The sequence below is a fragment of the Podarcis pityusensis genome (genome assembly GCF_964106645.2).
Source record: "Podarcis pityusensis genome assembly, chromosome: 11".
NCBI classification, from domain to species: Eukaryota; Metazoa; Chordata; class Lepidosauria; order Squamata; family Lacertidae; genus Podarcis; species Podarcis pityusensis.
In genome coordinates this window covers 37,436,365-37,454,240 of record NC_138036.1, presented here as the reverse complement: position 1 = coordinate 37,454,240, position 17,876 = coordinate 37,436,365, and the positions used below count along the sequence as shown (strand labels likewise).

General features: G+C 38.8%; 1 protein-coding gene across 9 annotated transcripts in view; it reads right to left on the bottom strand.

Moving 5' to 3' along the window:
• Nucleotides 1-17,876, bottom strand: part of LOC308458081 (uncharacterized protein) — a 45,944-nt gene that overhangs the window by 18,884 nt on the left and 9,184 nt on the right. For all 9 annotated transcript variants that reach the window (XM_080972735.1, XM_080972738.1, XM_080972736.1 and 6 more), the window contains 6 exons: nucleotides 16,583-16,720; nucleotides 15,510-15,559; nucleotides 14,854-14,953; nucleotides 13,735-13,823; nucleotides 11,499-11,613; nucleotides 7,308-7,427 (listed from right to left, as the gene is read on the bottom strand). In XM_080972735.1, the coding sequence (XP_080828861.1) occupies nucleotides 7,308-7,427; nucleotides 11,499-11,613; nucleotides 13,735-13,823; nucleotides 14,854-14,953; nucleotides 15,510-15,559; nucleotides 16,583-16,720 (612 nt within the window). The remainder of the gene's footprint in view (nucleotides 1-7,307; nucleotides 7,428-11,498; nucleotides 11,614-13,734; nucleotides 13,824-14,853; nucleotides 14,954-15,509; nucleotides 15,560-16,582; nucleotides 16,721-17,876) is intronic.

Sequence of the window (17,876 nt, the reverse complement as noted above, 5' to 3'; positions counted from 1 at the left end):
AGGGAAACCAGGCATCAGTAAAAACCTCAGGTTCTACAGAATTAAAAAGTAGCTCATCCCAGTTACTCTAGTCCCTTGCAGATAAGAGTACAAAGCATTTAAAACATCCTGAGGTTGCCTATATATAATTTTCCATCCCTCTGGAAGTGAGCGAGCATATCTCTTTGCATGAGCAGAAGAACAACCAACAGAAACTCACAGGGAGAGAACAAATTACATGCTAGGTTTGGTAACCCTCTGACACATCATCTCTGAACTGCGTATAAGTACCAATTGAGTTTAGAGATACAAATTCAAGCTTAAGTTCTGTAAAGTCATACATAAATTGGCTCCACTGAAATCAAAGTAATTCCTGAACACAACTGTAAACCTCATTTTATCTCAGCTCTTTCCAAAAAATATGAAGGCAGGATGAAAGCTAGCTTTTGTCTGCCCTCAGTCCTTCTCTCCTGGCAACTGCTACCCAGATCTGAGAAGAAATAGAAGCAAAAAGGAGTGTGTGCTGATGGGAAAGCGTCAGAGATGTGAGGAAGGCTCAATTTTAGATGCAGAGTCAAAACTTGAACTGTAGGCAGAGACTCTCTGTTCACTTCTGGACAGCTAATGAGTCACAACAGCTGATCGTCAACACAATAGCTAACAGAGGAACCTTTGTGTGTTGCATATGATCCTGTAGCTTACTTAGGGTGTGAGGTCAGTGCATGTGTAACACTGACCAGGTCACTGTCACTGGGTGCAAACTAAGCATGCATTCTAGAGCACATCCCACACTACCTAGTGGATGATTACAGTGATATGCAAGCTGTCTAGTACGGAAGCTTATCTGTCATTAAAGACCTTCTCACTAAGGAACCTCACTAAGGAACCCCTGATAAGCCCTCTAAGGAATTTTGAGGTTTTCCAGTACACAGCTTGCACATCACAATCTGATATCTGAATTTAAGTTTTTTTCTGTCCTCTAATGCTTTTAAAATTCCAAGTACTTGACAACCAATGGTGTCCCATTTAAAGACCACTCAGTTATTTAGTAACTTCTGTGAAAACACCTCAACAGGGAAAGATTGTTCCAGACTTTGCAATCTGTAATGGATAAAGAGTACTTTGTACTATATTTCTGTGGTTTTTAAAAAAAAACTATTAGTATTTTTGAAAGCATTACAGTATATATAAGCTTTACACTAATTTGAAGACTAAGTATCTGACACTTCTGTTATTATTTTGCTCAAGTATCCTTGATTTTCATAAATATTCTTGATATGATCATATTTTTCATGGTGTCCTTCCATTGTCTATGGTTTTCAGTGAATGCTTTTCTTTCTCAAGGCGGGATTGTGCATTCCAAATGAACAGTGAAACCTATCCAGATGTTGAATGAATATTTATTTGCGTCATGCCATCGGGCCATAGCAATAAAACAACAATACGATATAAACAAATAAAAGTCAATTATCTAACATACATTTTAGGTTTTGAATCAATATTCAAATAGTGGATCTTATTCTAATTGCCTCAGCTAAAAACCTTGCAACCATACCTATCCAGATATGTCAAGCTGCCCTTGTACAGGTGAAACTCAAAAAATTAGAATATTGTGGAAAAGTTCATTTATTTCAGTAATTCAACTTAAAAGGTGAAACTAATATATGAGATAGACTCATGACATGCAAAGCGAGATATGTCAAGCCTTTATTTTTATAATTGTGATGTTTATGGCATACAGCTGATTAAAACCCCAAATTAACAATCTCAGAAAATTAGAATATTAAATGAAATCAGCAAAACAAGGACTGCAAATAGAGCAATATTGGACCTCTGAGAAGTAGAAGCATGCACATGTACTCAGGACTTGGTTTGGGTCCCTTTTGCATCAATTACTGCCTCAATACGGCATGGCATGGATGCTATCAGCCTGTGGCACTGCTGAGGCGTTATGGAAGACCAGGAAGCTTCACTAGCAGCCTTCAGCTCTTCTGCATTGCTCGGTCTCATGTCTCTCATCTTTCTCTTGGCAATGCCCCATAGATTCTCTATGGGGTTCAGGTCAGGCGAGTTTGCTGGCCAATCAAGCACAGTAATCCCATGGGCATTGAACTAGGTTTTGGTACTTTTAGCAGTGTGGGCAGGTGACAAAAGTCCTACTGGAAAATGAAATCAGCATCCCCATAAAGCTTGTCTGCGGAAGGAAGTATGAAGTGCTCCAAAATCTCTTGGTAGATGGCTGCGTTGACCCTGGACTTAATGAAGCACAGTGGACCAACACTAGCTGATGACATGGCTCCCCAAATCAACACAGACTGTGGAAACTTCACATTGGACTTCAAGCATCTGGCATTCTGTGCCTCCCCATTCTTCCTCCAGACTCTGGGTCCTTGGTTTCCAAGTGAGATGCAAAAGCTGCTCTCATCAGAAAAGAGATTTGGGGAGCCAAATCTTCATTAAGTCCAGGGTCAACGTAGCCGTCTACCAGGAGATTTTGGAGCACTTCATGCTTCCTTCCACAGACGAGCTTTATGGGGATGCTGATTTCATTTTCCAGTAGGACTTTGTCACCTGCCCACACTGCCAAAAGTACCAAAACCTGGTTCAATGGACATGGGATTACTGTGTTTGATTGGCCAGCAAACCCGCCTGACATGAACCCCATAGAGAATCTACGGGGCATTGCCAAGAGAAAGAGAGACATGAGACTGAGCAATGCAGAAGAGCAATGCAGAAGAGCTGATGGCTGCTATTGATGCATCCTGGTCTTCCATAACACCTCAGCAGTGCACAGGCTGATAGCATCCATGCCACGCCGCATTGAGGCAGTAATTGATGCAAACCAAGTCCTGAGTACAGGTGCATGCTTCTACTTCACAGAGGTCCAATATTGCTCTATTTGCAGCCCTTGTTTTGCTGATTTCATTTAATATTCTAATTTTCTGAGATTGTTAATTTGGGGTTTTCATCAGCTGTATGCCATAAACATCACAATTATAACAAATAAAGGCTTGACATATCTCGCTTTGCATGTCATGAGTCTATCTCGTACATTAGTTTCACCTTTTAAGTTGAATTACTGAAATAAATGAACTTTCCCACAGTATTCTACTTTTTTGAGTTTCACCTGTAGTTTCAAGTAAGCACATAAGTATTAAGAAAACACCTGTTGTATTTATAGATGCTCGGAGGCTGAAGCCAAGTTCTCACTATATTACTGATTTCAGTATGTTCATGTCTGAGTGCACCTGGCTTTACAGTCTAGAGGTTGAGATATAGGGCTGCTAAGAGGCTGCCTCCTCCCCTGTTCTCCTCAGTCAGTACAGCATGAGACTTGATCTCAGGGTTGTGGGTTCGAGCCCTGTGTTGGGCAACAGATCCTTGCATTGCAGGGCATTGGACTAAATGACTCTTGGAATCCCTTCCAACTCTACACTTCTATGATTCAATTGCTAGGCTCAGCAAGTTAGAATAAGAAGCCTACAAAGAAAAAATTCTCACTACCTAAAGGGGGGGGGGTTCGCTGACTGATCTTCAATTCCAAAATGTACATGTGTGCATACATTCCATTCCTCCCTGAGGTCCATCAAAGTCAAAAACAGATGATGGTCTGATGGTATGTTATGCATTGCTACAGCTAAAGTTGTTTTGCGGTTGAGATAGCACCTGGAAGCCATCTCCAGGCTCTCTGACAAAGTGCATGATTTAGTAGCTGAATAAAGAAAATGAACCAAGGCATTCTGCAAAAGCAGTGTGAAACATGTTTGTTTAAGCCAAGGGTAGCCAAGGTTGTGTCCTCAATATGCTGTTGGGACTATAACTCGGATCATCCCTTACCTTTAGCAGGGTGGATGGGGCAGATGAGAGCTGGAATGCTGCAACTTCTAGAGGGTGGACACCACAGCAACCACCCCTGATTTAATCATTTCCAGTTAGAATCAGGATAATCTAGAAGTTTATATTTTAAATAATATCTTTGATTTTTTTTATTGCTGCGACTCACCCTAAGCATGAGGGGCTGTACTTTCTAGAAACCTAGGCAATGTTAGAAATTATCTCACTGTCCTCTGAAACACTTACGTCATAGAATTTTAGAGTTGGAAAGGATGCTGAAGTCTCTGCATTTTATTCTAGTTCCTTCATTCAACATTGTGCTTTATTACTATTTTATTAACAAAGTGCTTCCCAAATAGTTCTAACTTAGTATGTCTTCATTCGCAGGGTTCCAGCTCTGGTTAAGTGGAGAAGGATGAGCAAATAGATTTAACCTTCAACTGATAGAAAAAAGCAACAATGGAGCATAATAAGCAGAACCACACTTGATCTACAAAGAACAAGTAGGAAAGGTTACCCAATCAAATCAGCTTTCATTAGCATCACAAAAGGTTTTTCAAGAGCTTCTAAATAACATCTAGTGTTGGCTCACCTATTTGAGCATATTTCACTCTAGTTGAAGGCTTCTTTTTTGAAGTTTCTCACTATATGATTTCAAACAAAGATCTAAGAGTTTCCATGTTAAAAGCTGCTCTTTCATGCCAAATGTTTCCAACAGCCAATTCTCACTACAGCCTTCATTAGAGAAATTAAGCAAGTTTTATTTTTTACACAAGTGCCTGCATGAATTTGCTTTTTGCTTTTTAGCACATTACCTCAATAAAAGGGAAGTGTGTGTAATATTTATCGTGAAAAATAGGCACGATTGTACATGGAAAAGAAATTACTCAGGCTAGAGAAAATATTTTCCCTCTTTAAGAACATTTGCTACCTTCTGTCCTTCTGAGAGCTGGAGAAGGTTTCATTCCATTATGTGCACACATGGAACTACATATGAGGGGCTACACAGAGACCACAATGAAGAACTGCATATGCTTCTTGACTGTAACTCCAGCATGCACCTAAATAGCCTAATATTTACATGGAAACAAGTTCCATTTAAATTAAAAGGATTTAAATTCAAGTACATGTGTTCATTATTACTGAGTTTCTCCTGTTGGTCTAAAGACTGCACATTATCTTCAGAGTTCTACTTAAGCAAGTACCACGCACCAGCCAGATTTGCAGGACACAGAGACTAAAATGAAAGGGGAAGTGTGAGAATTATTGATATGCTTTGGAAAAAGACTGAATGTAGCTCCCTTTGTGTTGCTGAAAGGTGACCTTTCCCCAGAACCAATTAAAATTATGAAATGCTCCAAGAATGTAAACCCGTATTTGTCATTGCCTTTAGCAGGGCGCATTATAACAACTGTCATAGCAAACGGGGTTCTGATACCGGGGCTTTAATTGCAAAGCTTAATACATGTATGTTAATATGCAATGCAAGCGCTTCTCAGCAGGTGTTCTATGTGATGAAGTTAGCTTCATGAATAATTCATCACAAGAGCCACTTCTGCCGAGATACAATTTGCAATGTTTTTCAAGTGAGATCAGTGAAAATCAGGAGCTGTCATTGCCAATTTGTTTCAGTCCCGATTCAGAAGGTCACACCCTTGACACGCAACAGAGGTTAGAAATGCCCTTTTCTTCTTTTACATGTCAGCCATCATATATACTTTTATTTCCACCCTTGCCTCCCTAGAACTTAGAATGCCAGGTATTATCTGGAAAGTTCACACCAAAAAAAAAAAACCAAGCTCAAAAGCAGAGCTTTCTGTCGAATTTGAATAAATTTTTACTTCTCCTGTTCACAAACGTGTATTCCTGCTTTGAATCATGAAGTTAAACCAGATCCCCGAAACATCTTACATTTGGCCCAGTTCATTTATAATGTCAAGTTTGCATATTCCACCCTTCCCTCTCCCCTCTGGAACAGCCACAGAGTGGAGATTGGAAGCATCCACTTCCTATGATTTATCATTATGCCCATAGAGAATAAACTCTTGTTAATGTAAACTACAGTTTACTTATAACAGGCCAGGATGAAATGATAGTTCATTATTCCAGTGTTTCGTTAAACCATAGTTGACGTTAAACAGGAAGCAGATGCTTGAAACCTTCACATGGTCACCCAGGAGGGAGTGTGTAAAAGCCTGAGACTCAAGCAAACACATCTGCATAACATGAAATTATGGTTTAGTGTTGCCTCCAAACAAGCTCATGCCATATTTAAATGGAGGATTCTACCTCATCCACCAGGTTTTTCTTATTTTGCTATTAAACAGTATTCACAACCTAGAGATACATTTCCAAAACCTGTTTAAATTTAGACATAAAATATACAGTGGTACCTCGGGTTAAGTACTTAATTCGTTCCGGAGGTCCGTTCTTAACCTGAAACGGTTCTTAACCTGAGGCACCACTTCAGCTAATGGGGCCTCCTGCTGCCGCCCGGCCGCCGGAGCACGATTTCTGTTCTCATCCTGAAGCAAAGTTCTTAACCCGAGGTACTATTTCTGGGTTAGCGGAGTCTGTAAGCTGAAGCGTATGTAACCTGAAGCATATGTAACCCGAGGTACCACTGTATAGAGATACAAAAATTCTGAACGTCTTCACTGCGGAGAATAAGAGGGATGCAGAAAAGAGTCACTTTGTGTCTCTTAATATTTTCTCATCTTCTGATTTGACTTGCACCAGTTCTTTATTTATACTTCTGCCAAGCATGTCTTTGTCCTCAGCCAGTGGTGGTAGTGTTCCTTTATGAAACCATTGCTCAGTGGTGGCTGATGAAATATGGCATGGCAAATATGGTTGAATCCAACACATCATACTTAACATCCCATTGTACACAAGAGCACACAAAAATCTTATCAGGCAACACTGTGGCAATAATTCAGAAAACAAAAGACTGTCAATATACAGACATTGATTTGGTGCCAAGCCAGTATAGAAGTTTATCATCGCACTTGCAGCCCCAGAGCTACGCTGAGAAATGCTCTTGAACAAGATGCCTAACTTACCCTCCTCCTGTCATGTGGTATCCAGCATATTCATGCTGACATCACAACAAGGTTCTGACTGGGATATCTAAAAGCAGATTATCTTTTTGTGTATTCTTTTGCACTTAGATATGTCTTGTACAGTAATAATGTAAAAAAGAGTTATACTAGCATAAGTCACTTTTTTTTTGTTCTAGTCAAAATGTTATTCTGTAAAGGCAAATAGCTCTGCCTTTAATTGAGCATCCCTTGATGGAAATCAATATCCCCTCAAGTATACTTTTAATCGTATGGGATTTTAGTCATTAACCAGTCTGAAAGTAAGAGGGGCAAATGATTCATACGAATGCTAATTAATTTTAATATTTTAAGGAATAAAAGAAGACAGTCAAAGTAAAAGTCAGGGAAGAAATGAAGCATTCTTCCTTGTATTTCAATTCATTAAGTCCTTACCACATATCTCAGATTTAAATTTTCTATTTTGCCATAGCAGACGTCCAAAAGGGTAATTGGCTGTGTAACAAGGTTCCCTCCCATAGTCCAAGGCAATGCAAGTTTTGACAGATCAGAAATCTGAAAAAGAGGGACAGTAGGAAATAATTTTTAAAACAGTTACATTGATTAAGTTTGTATTTCATAGCTAAACCCTCCCAAAGTTAATTCATCTCAATTTAGCTGAGCAAGCCCTGATGCCTCTCCAGCTCACAGGAGCCAGAAGAATGGGGTGAGGCTTCCTAAAAAGGTGCAGGCAGGCAGGATGGAGTCCGAGACGGTGCTCGCCTGGAACCTTCTCTTCTCAGGCTCCTTGTGCCTGCCTGCCTGCCTGCTTACCCCCTTTGCCACCTGCATGCAATTTGAGCTGGTGCAATGTATTTCTAGATCAAATTGTCTGAAACCGGTATCGCGACCCTGAATACCATACTGGTTTCGGACAATTTACCAATATATCGCCCAGCTCCAATGGCAGCCAGAGAAGGTTGTGACCGAGGCCCGCTACAGATTGGCCAATGCATAAGGAGTATTGAATGCATAAAATAGGCCTGCACACAAGTCCTACCAAATGCTATACCCTTGGGTGCATGTCTGGGGTTATCAGAAGCAAGGCAGGAACATCATGAGGGCATGGAATAGATCCAGGAATAGGTATCATCTGGTCTGGCCCTTTATAGTTAGAAGTTCCTGAACAAGTCCAAAGCTGTTGGATTGCTTCTTAAATATAAAAATCACCAACTTCCACTGCCCAAGTGCTTATTCCTAGTGGGGTGGGGACTGTTGCTGCTGTGGGTAGGCATACGGAGCATTGGTTTCTCAAGCTGTGTTTACCTGGCCAATGTAAGTGGAACATATGCTTCTATTGTGTTTTATTTTGCTTCTGCCTGCGGAACTGGAATTAGTTGTTGTGTGACTGCATGACAGTCATTATGCTAGCCAGTATGCATCGGGGCAAGTGAAACTCAAACCTTGAAGACAACCACATTGTCAAGTCAGAGCTGTAACCATGGCAACAGCCATGCTGCTTCAAAGGGAGAAAGAAAGACAAAATAATATATCTGATATACTATTATTGTAGAAAATAAAATAGGATTTAAAAGATGGTTGGATCAACTTCCTAAATTCATGGCAAAGTATACTTTTTGTAACTAACAATTTTGATCACTTCATTATTATTTTTATTAAAAATTTCCCCCACCCAAACACACCATTGTAGGTTTGAGTATTTCCAAACTTAATATTTCCAACTGAGTCATATTCTCTGTAGATCCACTGAAATAAATAGACTAACATCATAAGTCCATTGGTATCAATGGGTTTACTCTAAGCGTGGCTAATGTTGGATATCAGCCCTATTATGTGATAGGAAATAGGGCATGCTGTGTTTTTGTAGTACTTTTTCTTTGTAGACTCATTTAATAAACTGGTATTTACTTTAAAACTTATTAGGATAATTTGTAACCTGCTAATCATCTTTACTACTGTCATTTTCCCACTAGGTCCACTGATGTCCATGCTGACTTTTTTGTTCTTTGATTTTATGAAAAATAAGAACTTCAGTAATGAAAATGCCTGTACATTTCTGTGACTAAAAACAGCATGTAGAAAATGCTTATACCCGATTTAAAAGTTCAGGCGAAGTAGCAGTAAAAAATGCTGCTATAAAGGAGAAAAATACAATATGGATGAACAGGTCTCAGAGAGGTTCAGCTGTGGGTGACAAGCAAGATAACCAGAGCTCACTGCAACAAAAATCAAGAGGATTTCTGTACCCCAGAAAAGCAAGGATATTGCCAAGCACCAGTTATGAGGGTTGGGGAAAACTGCAGAAAGGCTGGGAGATGAAGGTGAAACCCAAAGATGTACTTTCAGCCAGCCCAGGAGTTTGGGTTTATCCAACTGATTTTTTACTTTTATTCTTTAAACAGCACCCCACCCAGACACCTGCCCACAATACAGGAACAAACTGCCTGCTTAATTCTTCACAGGAACTAGTTTCAAACCCTCCTGCGAGCTAGTACCATAGCTCTTTGGAACCCAAATGAGGTTCCAGTTGTTGCCTTCAAGACTGCCCACCTCAGGTTGCAACTGTGGCTATGCCACTGGCCCTGCACCTTTTTCCATGGACCACTTGGGTCAAGAGAGGAGAGGAAAGAAGTCTTCAGAAGCTCTCTGCTTGTTCAGACCTACCCAGCCACAGGCTTTCACTCCTAATACTGCATTCTGTGCACCAGTCCCCCCCCCCTCCTGTGTTGCTGACATTCTGTTACATCTGTACCAGATGTTCCTCTGAGCTCGGGTTTGAATAACTGTCTAATAACCAAGATAAAGATGCTCAGATTCTCAGCACATGGAACTACGTATATGTACATCACAATAACAATTATATACAAATTAGTCCATAATCTAGCCTCTTCTTTTATGTATAGCTACATTTTTTTTTAAAACGTAAATTTAACATTCAAAGCACAGTTATCCTAGCCTACACTTAATTAGTCTGGAGTTCTCTGTATCTCTCTATTATACATAAGCTAAAAATGTGTATCACCTTAATCATTTTCCATCCCACACTTCTGAAGAAAGACTGGCTTCTGTAAAATGATTTTATAGAATTTAATTTATTTCAGTTCTCACCCTTTCCTATAGGCTCACTAACATCTACAGTCTCCATTTTCTTTTTCTAATTGAGTTTTTGGGGTGCATTTGAGATATGAGAGATTCTAATACACCGAGAAGTGATATTACACCAAATTAACCTACACAAGAACCACCAGGCATTTCCTGCTGCTTCTTGAAGAATTCAATTACTTTGACACAGACTATGAAAAAGTGATTTCCAGTATAGGACAAGAGTAAACTGAGCTGGGTTTCCTGAAAGAAATCTAGATTTTCTTTTTTGAAAACAACAACAGTTGTTCCTGCTTGATTGACAGCAGAGAAATGAAAATTTGTCAGGCTAGAAACGCTAAAGTTTATGTGTTGTACTATGATAAACTATAAAACTTTTAACAGGAAAAAGCACAATGTAAGCAAGGAACTAAAATGGGCTCTCTCCAAAACCATTTCATAAGGCTAGCTAATTAAGATTTATATTAAAAATATTTCCTGTTTTTTTCCTTCTGTATTCTTAATATATTTTTCTTTCCTTTACCACATTTCTATCCCTTCCTTTAAGACAGGGGCTGGGAATTTTTGACTCTCCAAATCTTATTGGCTACAGCCCCAATTATCCCTGACCATAGGCCATGCTGGCTGGAGCTGATGGGAGTTGTGATCCAACAATTCCTAGAGAGCCACAGGTTCCACACCAAAGGTGTTTCTTGGAGCTGTGTATATGGGAGCTATCCAATTTCATCCTCAAAACAACCATAGTAGCCTAGGATGAGATAGTGATTGATCCCAATCCACCCAACAAAAAATATTTATTTGCCAACTCATTTTCAGCCCTCTGGATCAAACCATAGTCTGGTAGTCTGGGCACAATGTCCAAACAGATGCCTATGGGAAGCCCACAAAGAGGACACTACAAAATGAATAGATTTCTTTTTGTATTTCCATGCTTGCAAGGACACTAGGCAAGATAATCCCCTATGTCTAGGTGTGCTGGATTATGGACTACATGCTCAGAAATGCATCTGCAACTAGAGGAATGACTGAAATGATCAAGCAACTAGAGGAAAAATTTCAGCATTCAGCTGTTTTAGTTTGGCAAAAAAGGCAAGGTAAAGGAAACAGAATATTTATTTATAGACTGCTTAATGTAAAATAATATAAAAACCTTTTAAGCAGCTTGAAATGGTAAAAGACAAATTTACGGAGGGTAAGGCTGTCAGTGGCTGCTAACCACATTGGCTATGTCCTCCCTCCACTGTTACGAGGCAGCCTGCCTTTGAATAACAGTTATTGGAGAGCATGAGCAGAAGAGTGTTTTTACAGCTCACTCTTTACTAATTAGTAGTAGTAGTAGTAGTAGTAGTACTATACCACCCTTCATCTGCTCCAGAGGGTCAGGCAACCCTCCAGAACAACAGGGAGCTTCAGGGAGGAAGAGAGGTAGGGGAATTCCAGCTGGATGAGGGAAAGGTAGGAAATCACACATTTAAAAAATCATTAACAATATACAAATATAAACCTGATGTTGTCATAACTCACCTGCTGGTTTCTTTGAAGTTTTAGTCTCATTGCTTCACATATCTCAATTACTTGAAGAAGTTCTGGACGTGGAATGGTTACTTCAGTTGCAGTTCCTTCAGCACTGAGAAAAAAACTATGTAAAGTACAATGCATTATTATAGTCACATTTTTCACTTTTTAATACCGTAACGAAAAACACAGATTGTTTTCATTATTTGCATGCTTTTTATAATAGTGCTTATTTTGCAAGTGAAATGGGCACTAACAAAGAATTCAAAGAGCACATTTATATAATCAGTGTTTTAAGTTAACTTGAATACCAATTATGAAAGCATGCTTTCAAAACATAAAGGTAAAGGGACCCCTGACCATTAGGTCCAGTCGTGGCCGACTTTGGGGTTGCGGCACTCACCTCGCTTTATTGGCCGAGGGAGCCGGCGTACAGCTTCCGGGTCATGTGGCCAGCATGACTAGGCCGCTTCTGGTGAACCAAAACAGTGCACGGAAACGCCGTTTACCTTCCCACCGGAGCGGTACCTATTTATCTACTTGCACTTTGACGTGCTTTCGAACTGCTAGGTTGGCAGGAGCAGGGACCGAGCAACGGGAGCTCACCCCGTCGTTGTGATCAGCAAGTCCCAGGCTCTGTGGTTTAACCCACAGCGCCACCCGCATCCCTTTTCAAAACATACCTCACTGCTATTTAAGTTATCTCCTGGAGCCTTTGCAATAGTTAAGAAATGTATTTTCCTTTAGTGCCAAGCATATTTTACCACCATATGCTAGCATACCTATACTAATCGGAAATAAAAATACCCCAGTAACTTGAAGAATAGTTCCCTTGGCCAATATGCAAAGAGATGTGGGCAGTACTTCTACACACAACTAGGAGAGGCAGCAATTTACCACCACCAATGGACTGAGTTCCCCCCACCTCACACACACAAATACCAACACAAGAAATGAAATAATTTACTGCATAGTAAATTAATCTGGAGGATTCCCACCCCCTAAACCTCAAGTGCAGCTTTTAAGGGAGCAATAGGAGATTTAAAAAACTACAGTGCACCAAGAAAATACAGTCCTTGGCATCCCAATCCTCACTTCCTGCATTTCAGAATGATGTTTTTGTTGCTGTTATTATTAATGTTTCTTTTTTTATAACTGCAGCAAAACAAGTTTTGGAAACATGAAATACACTAAGAAAATTATTCACCAGTTATTTATTTTTAAACACAACACCCTGCAACACACCTGAAACTCATTTTCTTCTTTTGTCTCCCCTCTCCAATTAATTTTTAAATGCAGCGTAGGGAAACAGCCCTAAAAAGCTAGGGATCTTGGTAACTTAAGGACCACCTTTGCCAATATGAACCTGCCTGCTCGTGTCCATCAAAGCCCTTCTCTGCACCCCCTTTCCCTTAAAACATAGGTGAATGAGGGCACAAGACAGAGCCTTCTCAGCAAGTGGGCTCAGGATCTGGAATTTCCTGCAGCCAAAGGTTTACTCTCAGACTATATTCAAAAATATAAAAAATAGAGTAGAAGCTTCAAATAATTCCCATTGTGTGCATTGTTCTCCTTTCACTCATACCTTTGTCAGATAATGCTCACAGAAATCAAATACGTGAGTTGTGCTTAAATGGCAAGCCTCTCAGCCATCCAAAGAACAAGCAAAACTGAATAAATTGTCCCATTTATTACAAAAGGTTTTTACTACATATCATTTTAGGATTTGCAGTAATGAAACCTGACAACCCACATTTAAGTTCTTATTCATAGATCATTGTTTTCTCCATTCATCCCCACCCTGTACTCCTTATTTTGCATGCTGACCATTTAGTAGACCGGACCTCCCAGTCCCACTTTTCCCTCAGTAAGTCCCATTCATTCCCGGACTTTTAGCAAAGGGGGGAAATATTAAGAAAGGGAAAAGGGAAACTGGGGCAGGAGGGTAGGATAAGCACTCAATTGTCATCAAAACACTGAAGGAATGGTGACCATGTACCTCAATTCTGTGGGTCACTTTTGACACAAGTTTAAGGATCTGTGCAGTAAGAGATATAATTTCTCTGAGTATTTTTGGTAGCTTTCAAGAATGATATGTAAGTTTACTTTTTTATATATAAAAAAAAACAGGACCCCATAATCCTCTAATCCTCAACACAACACAGATGCTGGTCACCATTTTATTCAGGTTATCTCCTTGTGGATCAATTTCATTCACAATATCAAATGTCTCTCTACTGCTTACCTAAGCTTGTCAATAAGTGCTTCTAAAGAATTGTTTGACTGCAACATAAGAGCAGCTCGAGAACTTAATCCTTCTGTAAGCAGCAGCACCTGTGGAAGAAGTCATATACAAAATTATTCCTAAAATCACCTCAGTTTCTCTTTCTTCTTTGTTAAAATCTTACTTTAAAAAAAAAAATGAAGTTACACACTATGGTGACATTTGGCAAAAGAAAAATGATATTTAAATGGAAGGTGTGTGTTGACTGTACAATGGGAAAGTGGAGGAATATCTGCAACTGTGTGCCTGTGCTATCTCTGTTTTTGCCCTTGGTGATTTATGTGTCTTTTTTCACTTTGTTTCTTTGGGTTCGACTTTTTGTGTTCAACGCTTCATATAACCTTCTGGTTTACTCTGCCCAATTCTAGATACTGAACCTTCTATGTAGGCACCCCGGTATCTATTTCGGGCTGAAATCTCCATAATGTCTGGGTCTGGCTTCAGTAGAAACAAATCAAGTGAACTAATGAAATGTTCCATGCAAAACGATAATCGCCCAGATTACAGCACACCCCTAGCAGAGGGAAACCATGTGGACAAGGACCCACAGATGGGTATCCTCAAATACGGGGGATTTTCCCCTACAACTGTCAATACTGGAACAGAATTGTTATGCAGACACATACATCTCTGCCTTCTTTAATCAATTCCTATGCAACTCCACTTGAACTTCCTTAATGGTGGGTCCTGTTTACATAGCCTCCTTTTAATCTCATGCCTGCACTGCATGCAAACCTTTTAAGTTCGTGCATTTGACCCAAATGGCCCTTTAAAATGTGCACTCCCCTCAATTAGAGCTTTACACTTACTTTCTAACATACATTTTAACAAGGTGTATTTTACAAAAAGTTAAGAAACTCTCAACTGCTCCCTCTCTCATCCCACTACCAACCAAACCCTCAATCAAATTATCAACGTATGTTGGTAGGTCAGGGAAAAGTACATGAAGTGAAACACACACACAGCTCCAGGAAATCTGAACACCTATTTTTGAAGGGGGGGAAGCCCTTTTCACAGTCTCATATATATATGCTGATAAATTTCAAAAAGTACTGAGGTGAATTTTGTATACCACTTTACCTGCCTTTCTAGCTGTAGTACTTGAGCCTTCAGAAAATTAACACGTCTTTCCTCAAAGCATTCGTTCTTCCCTTCCTTTATGAGCTGCTCATATTGGCTTCTAAGAAATAAAATGTATTTCCTTATAAAGAACATCAAACAAACGCATAATTCTACATTGATATTTAATAAGTACAATTTATTGGAACAACTGGAAATGATGTTAAATGCAGAAAAGAGATTTCTTTTTGTCTCCTGCTTTTAGCCAATTATTCCAAAACCCTGTTATTTTTCTGAAAATTGCCTTCTATCTGTTTTATTGTACTACAAATAACTTATTGCCTTGAAAAGCCTTAAATGTTTCTGAAGTATCCGTTCATTTCTCACCACCTCCATGCGGGAAGCAACTCTGAATACACAAATACTAACTACTTTTGTCCTCAAATACATGCTGGCAAAGAAATGAGCAGCTATATAAATCATAGATCAGGGAGATTCAAACCGATTTCTAACATTATGGGCTCACACAAGAACTGAATAACTAATTTTCCTTCTATAAATTTCTCAGTATCCTCTGCCATAATTTTGTCATCCTTAGCTTTCAATACATGACCTCACAGATAAAACAAAAGGTGTTTTCATAAATCTAGGGCTTTGTTATCAATTTCTTTCAGTACCTTAAATCTTCTAATTCATACTTTAATCTTAGATTTTCCTCTTGCAGTTTCTAAGAAGAAATAAAAAATACTATGGTTAAATATACTATTAGGATTTGTAAATAGTATTTTTAAGTTACACAAACAGTGGTTTATATTCATTTATATATAAACATTTGTCACATATAAATAGAAACGTTTTACACCCAAAAAAATTATTTCAACTAGTATTGTAAACTAAGATTTCAAAGCTATATAAATGTAATCATGACTGCCTCACAAATAACTATTATCACAAGCATGTGTTAACAGTTTATAAAGACCATTATTTCATCCCAAAGGGAAAGATTTATATAAAATAAGTTTAAACTTAATCATCAAAGTTCAACATCATGTATTCCAACTTCCCCTCATGCAACAAAAATTGCTGTCTCCTCCCTGCACCCATACAAATCTGTTCCAGAGGAAGAATGCAGGAAGAAGGGAATTCCCATTGCAGTACAGAAATCCATTCTACTTGTACACTACAGATACCATTGGATTTCATCCAATAGGAGGAAATAAAAGATGAAGGTGAGCCACAAACTGGAGAAATATGGCATATATGGTGAAATAAAAAATAACACCATAAAGCACCATCTAAAAAGATTTGTTGAAGACCTCAGTGTTACTTTAATGTCAATGATAATACCTTATAAAGCAGATACAAAACTGGGTTCTCAGAGAACAATTCATGTATTAAGTTCTTGCAGGGAGAAGACTTGGAAAAGAAGTATAATTAACTGTTGCCCTAATCCTAATAATTTATAACATCTACACTTGGATCTCCTTCCATGCACACCAAATATCTCTGCAATCCCATAATATTATGGGTGACATCTAATCCTCAAAGCAGACCTGTTGAAATAAATAGATTTAAGTAACCATTCATTTCAATGGGTCTAATCTGAGTACTCCTAGTAGGATCTCACCCTATGTTTTAAGAACCCAGCTGAAACACAACTCATCTGAAAATACTACTTTGCTAAAATATCAATGTTTGCTTTTTTATGCAAACAACTATATACAAATACAACCTTTTTTTTTCCTTTTACCTTTTGCTCACTCCTGTTCATAAGAGGAGTGTGAAGTTCATTGTTCTGTTTGTCCCCTCTCAACAGTGAATTATCTTGACATGCTGAACCCTGAAACGTGAGGCTGCCTGCAGGGAGCTTGGCCATGGGCCTTCCAACCTTTAAAATAAACACAGCCACATTTTAATGGTTTAAAAAAACAAAAACTGGACTTCACAAACACAGACATGGACAAAAGTAGGCAACGTTAGACAAAACTGTATAGGGAGCACTTTCAAGCAATTGTACTCCTAAAATTAATAAGGGTTTTCTTTAAAATGACTTGTGTCTCCATTTCTTTTTTGCTACAATTCTTGAAAAATCTGTACAGTAAACCTTAATATGCACACATCATATCAGTTTTAAAATGCATGCTAGTTATTCTGTTTGTATGTAATAATCTTCTGCTTAGATCAGTGAAAGAATCCTGATAAACGTTTATCTGAAACAATGACTGAGCCATACTTAGCTCTGTGCTGCAGCGATGAAGGATTACCAGCTACAGTGAGCAGGGCTGGATTAACCATTGTGCTAAATAATTTTACTAATGAGCCCCACCAGCATAAATGCATTACAGTTTCTTCAATATGAAGAATATTATGCTCATCCCATCCTTGCACTGAGTTCTTTTGTTAACATCATTCTACAATTTACTAAGCAGACAAGCCGTAGCCACATCCACGGTGATAGGAAAACTGAGAATAATGAGAATAATCTCTTCTAACAAGATCAGAAAAAAGGAGTGAGAAAGCCTATGGATGTGCATTCATCTATTACAGATTAACAAAGTATCATTTAATTCTCCTTTTATGTCCCTAAAGTAGTGGTTTTGAAATTGGATTCCTCAAAAACATAGAAGGCTCCTCAATCAGAAGATGGATAATTGCTTTTTTTATTTTAAGGTATTCCTAGGATGCTTTTCTGGAGGATGCCCTTCCAAAATGGTTTAAAATTGTAATAAACAACATGAAGGAAAAAGTGACACAGCAAAAGAAAAAAAGAAAGCACCCAATTACCACAGAAAATCAGAAAAGCCAATAAAACATAATTAGAAAATAGCCACAATCAATTATTATTACCTACAAACAGAAAAAGATTACAAACAATTAACCATGATTCATTGAAGGCCTGTTGGAAAATACAGTACAGGTCTTTAAGCTTTCCAGAATCCCTGAAAAATGAAAGCTAGTTGCAGGTCTGATACAAGGAAGTTCTTAAGCCATGGGGCCACCTCGGAAAAAGCCCTCTTCCTTGTGGCCACCAGCCTCACTGGCCT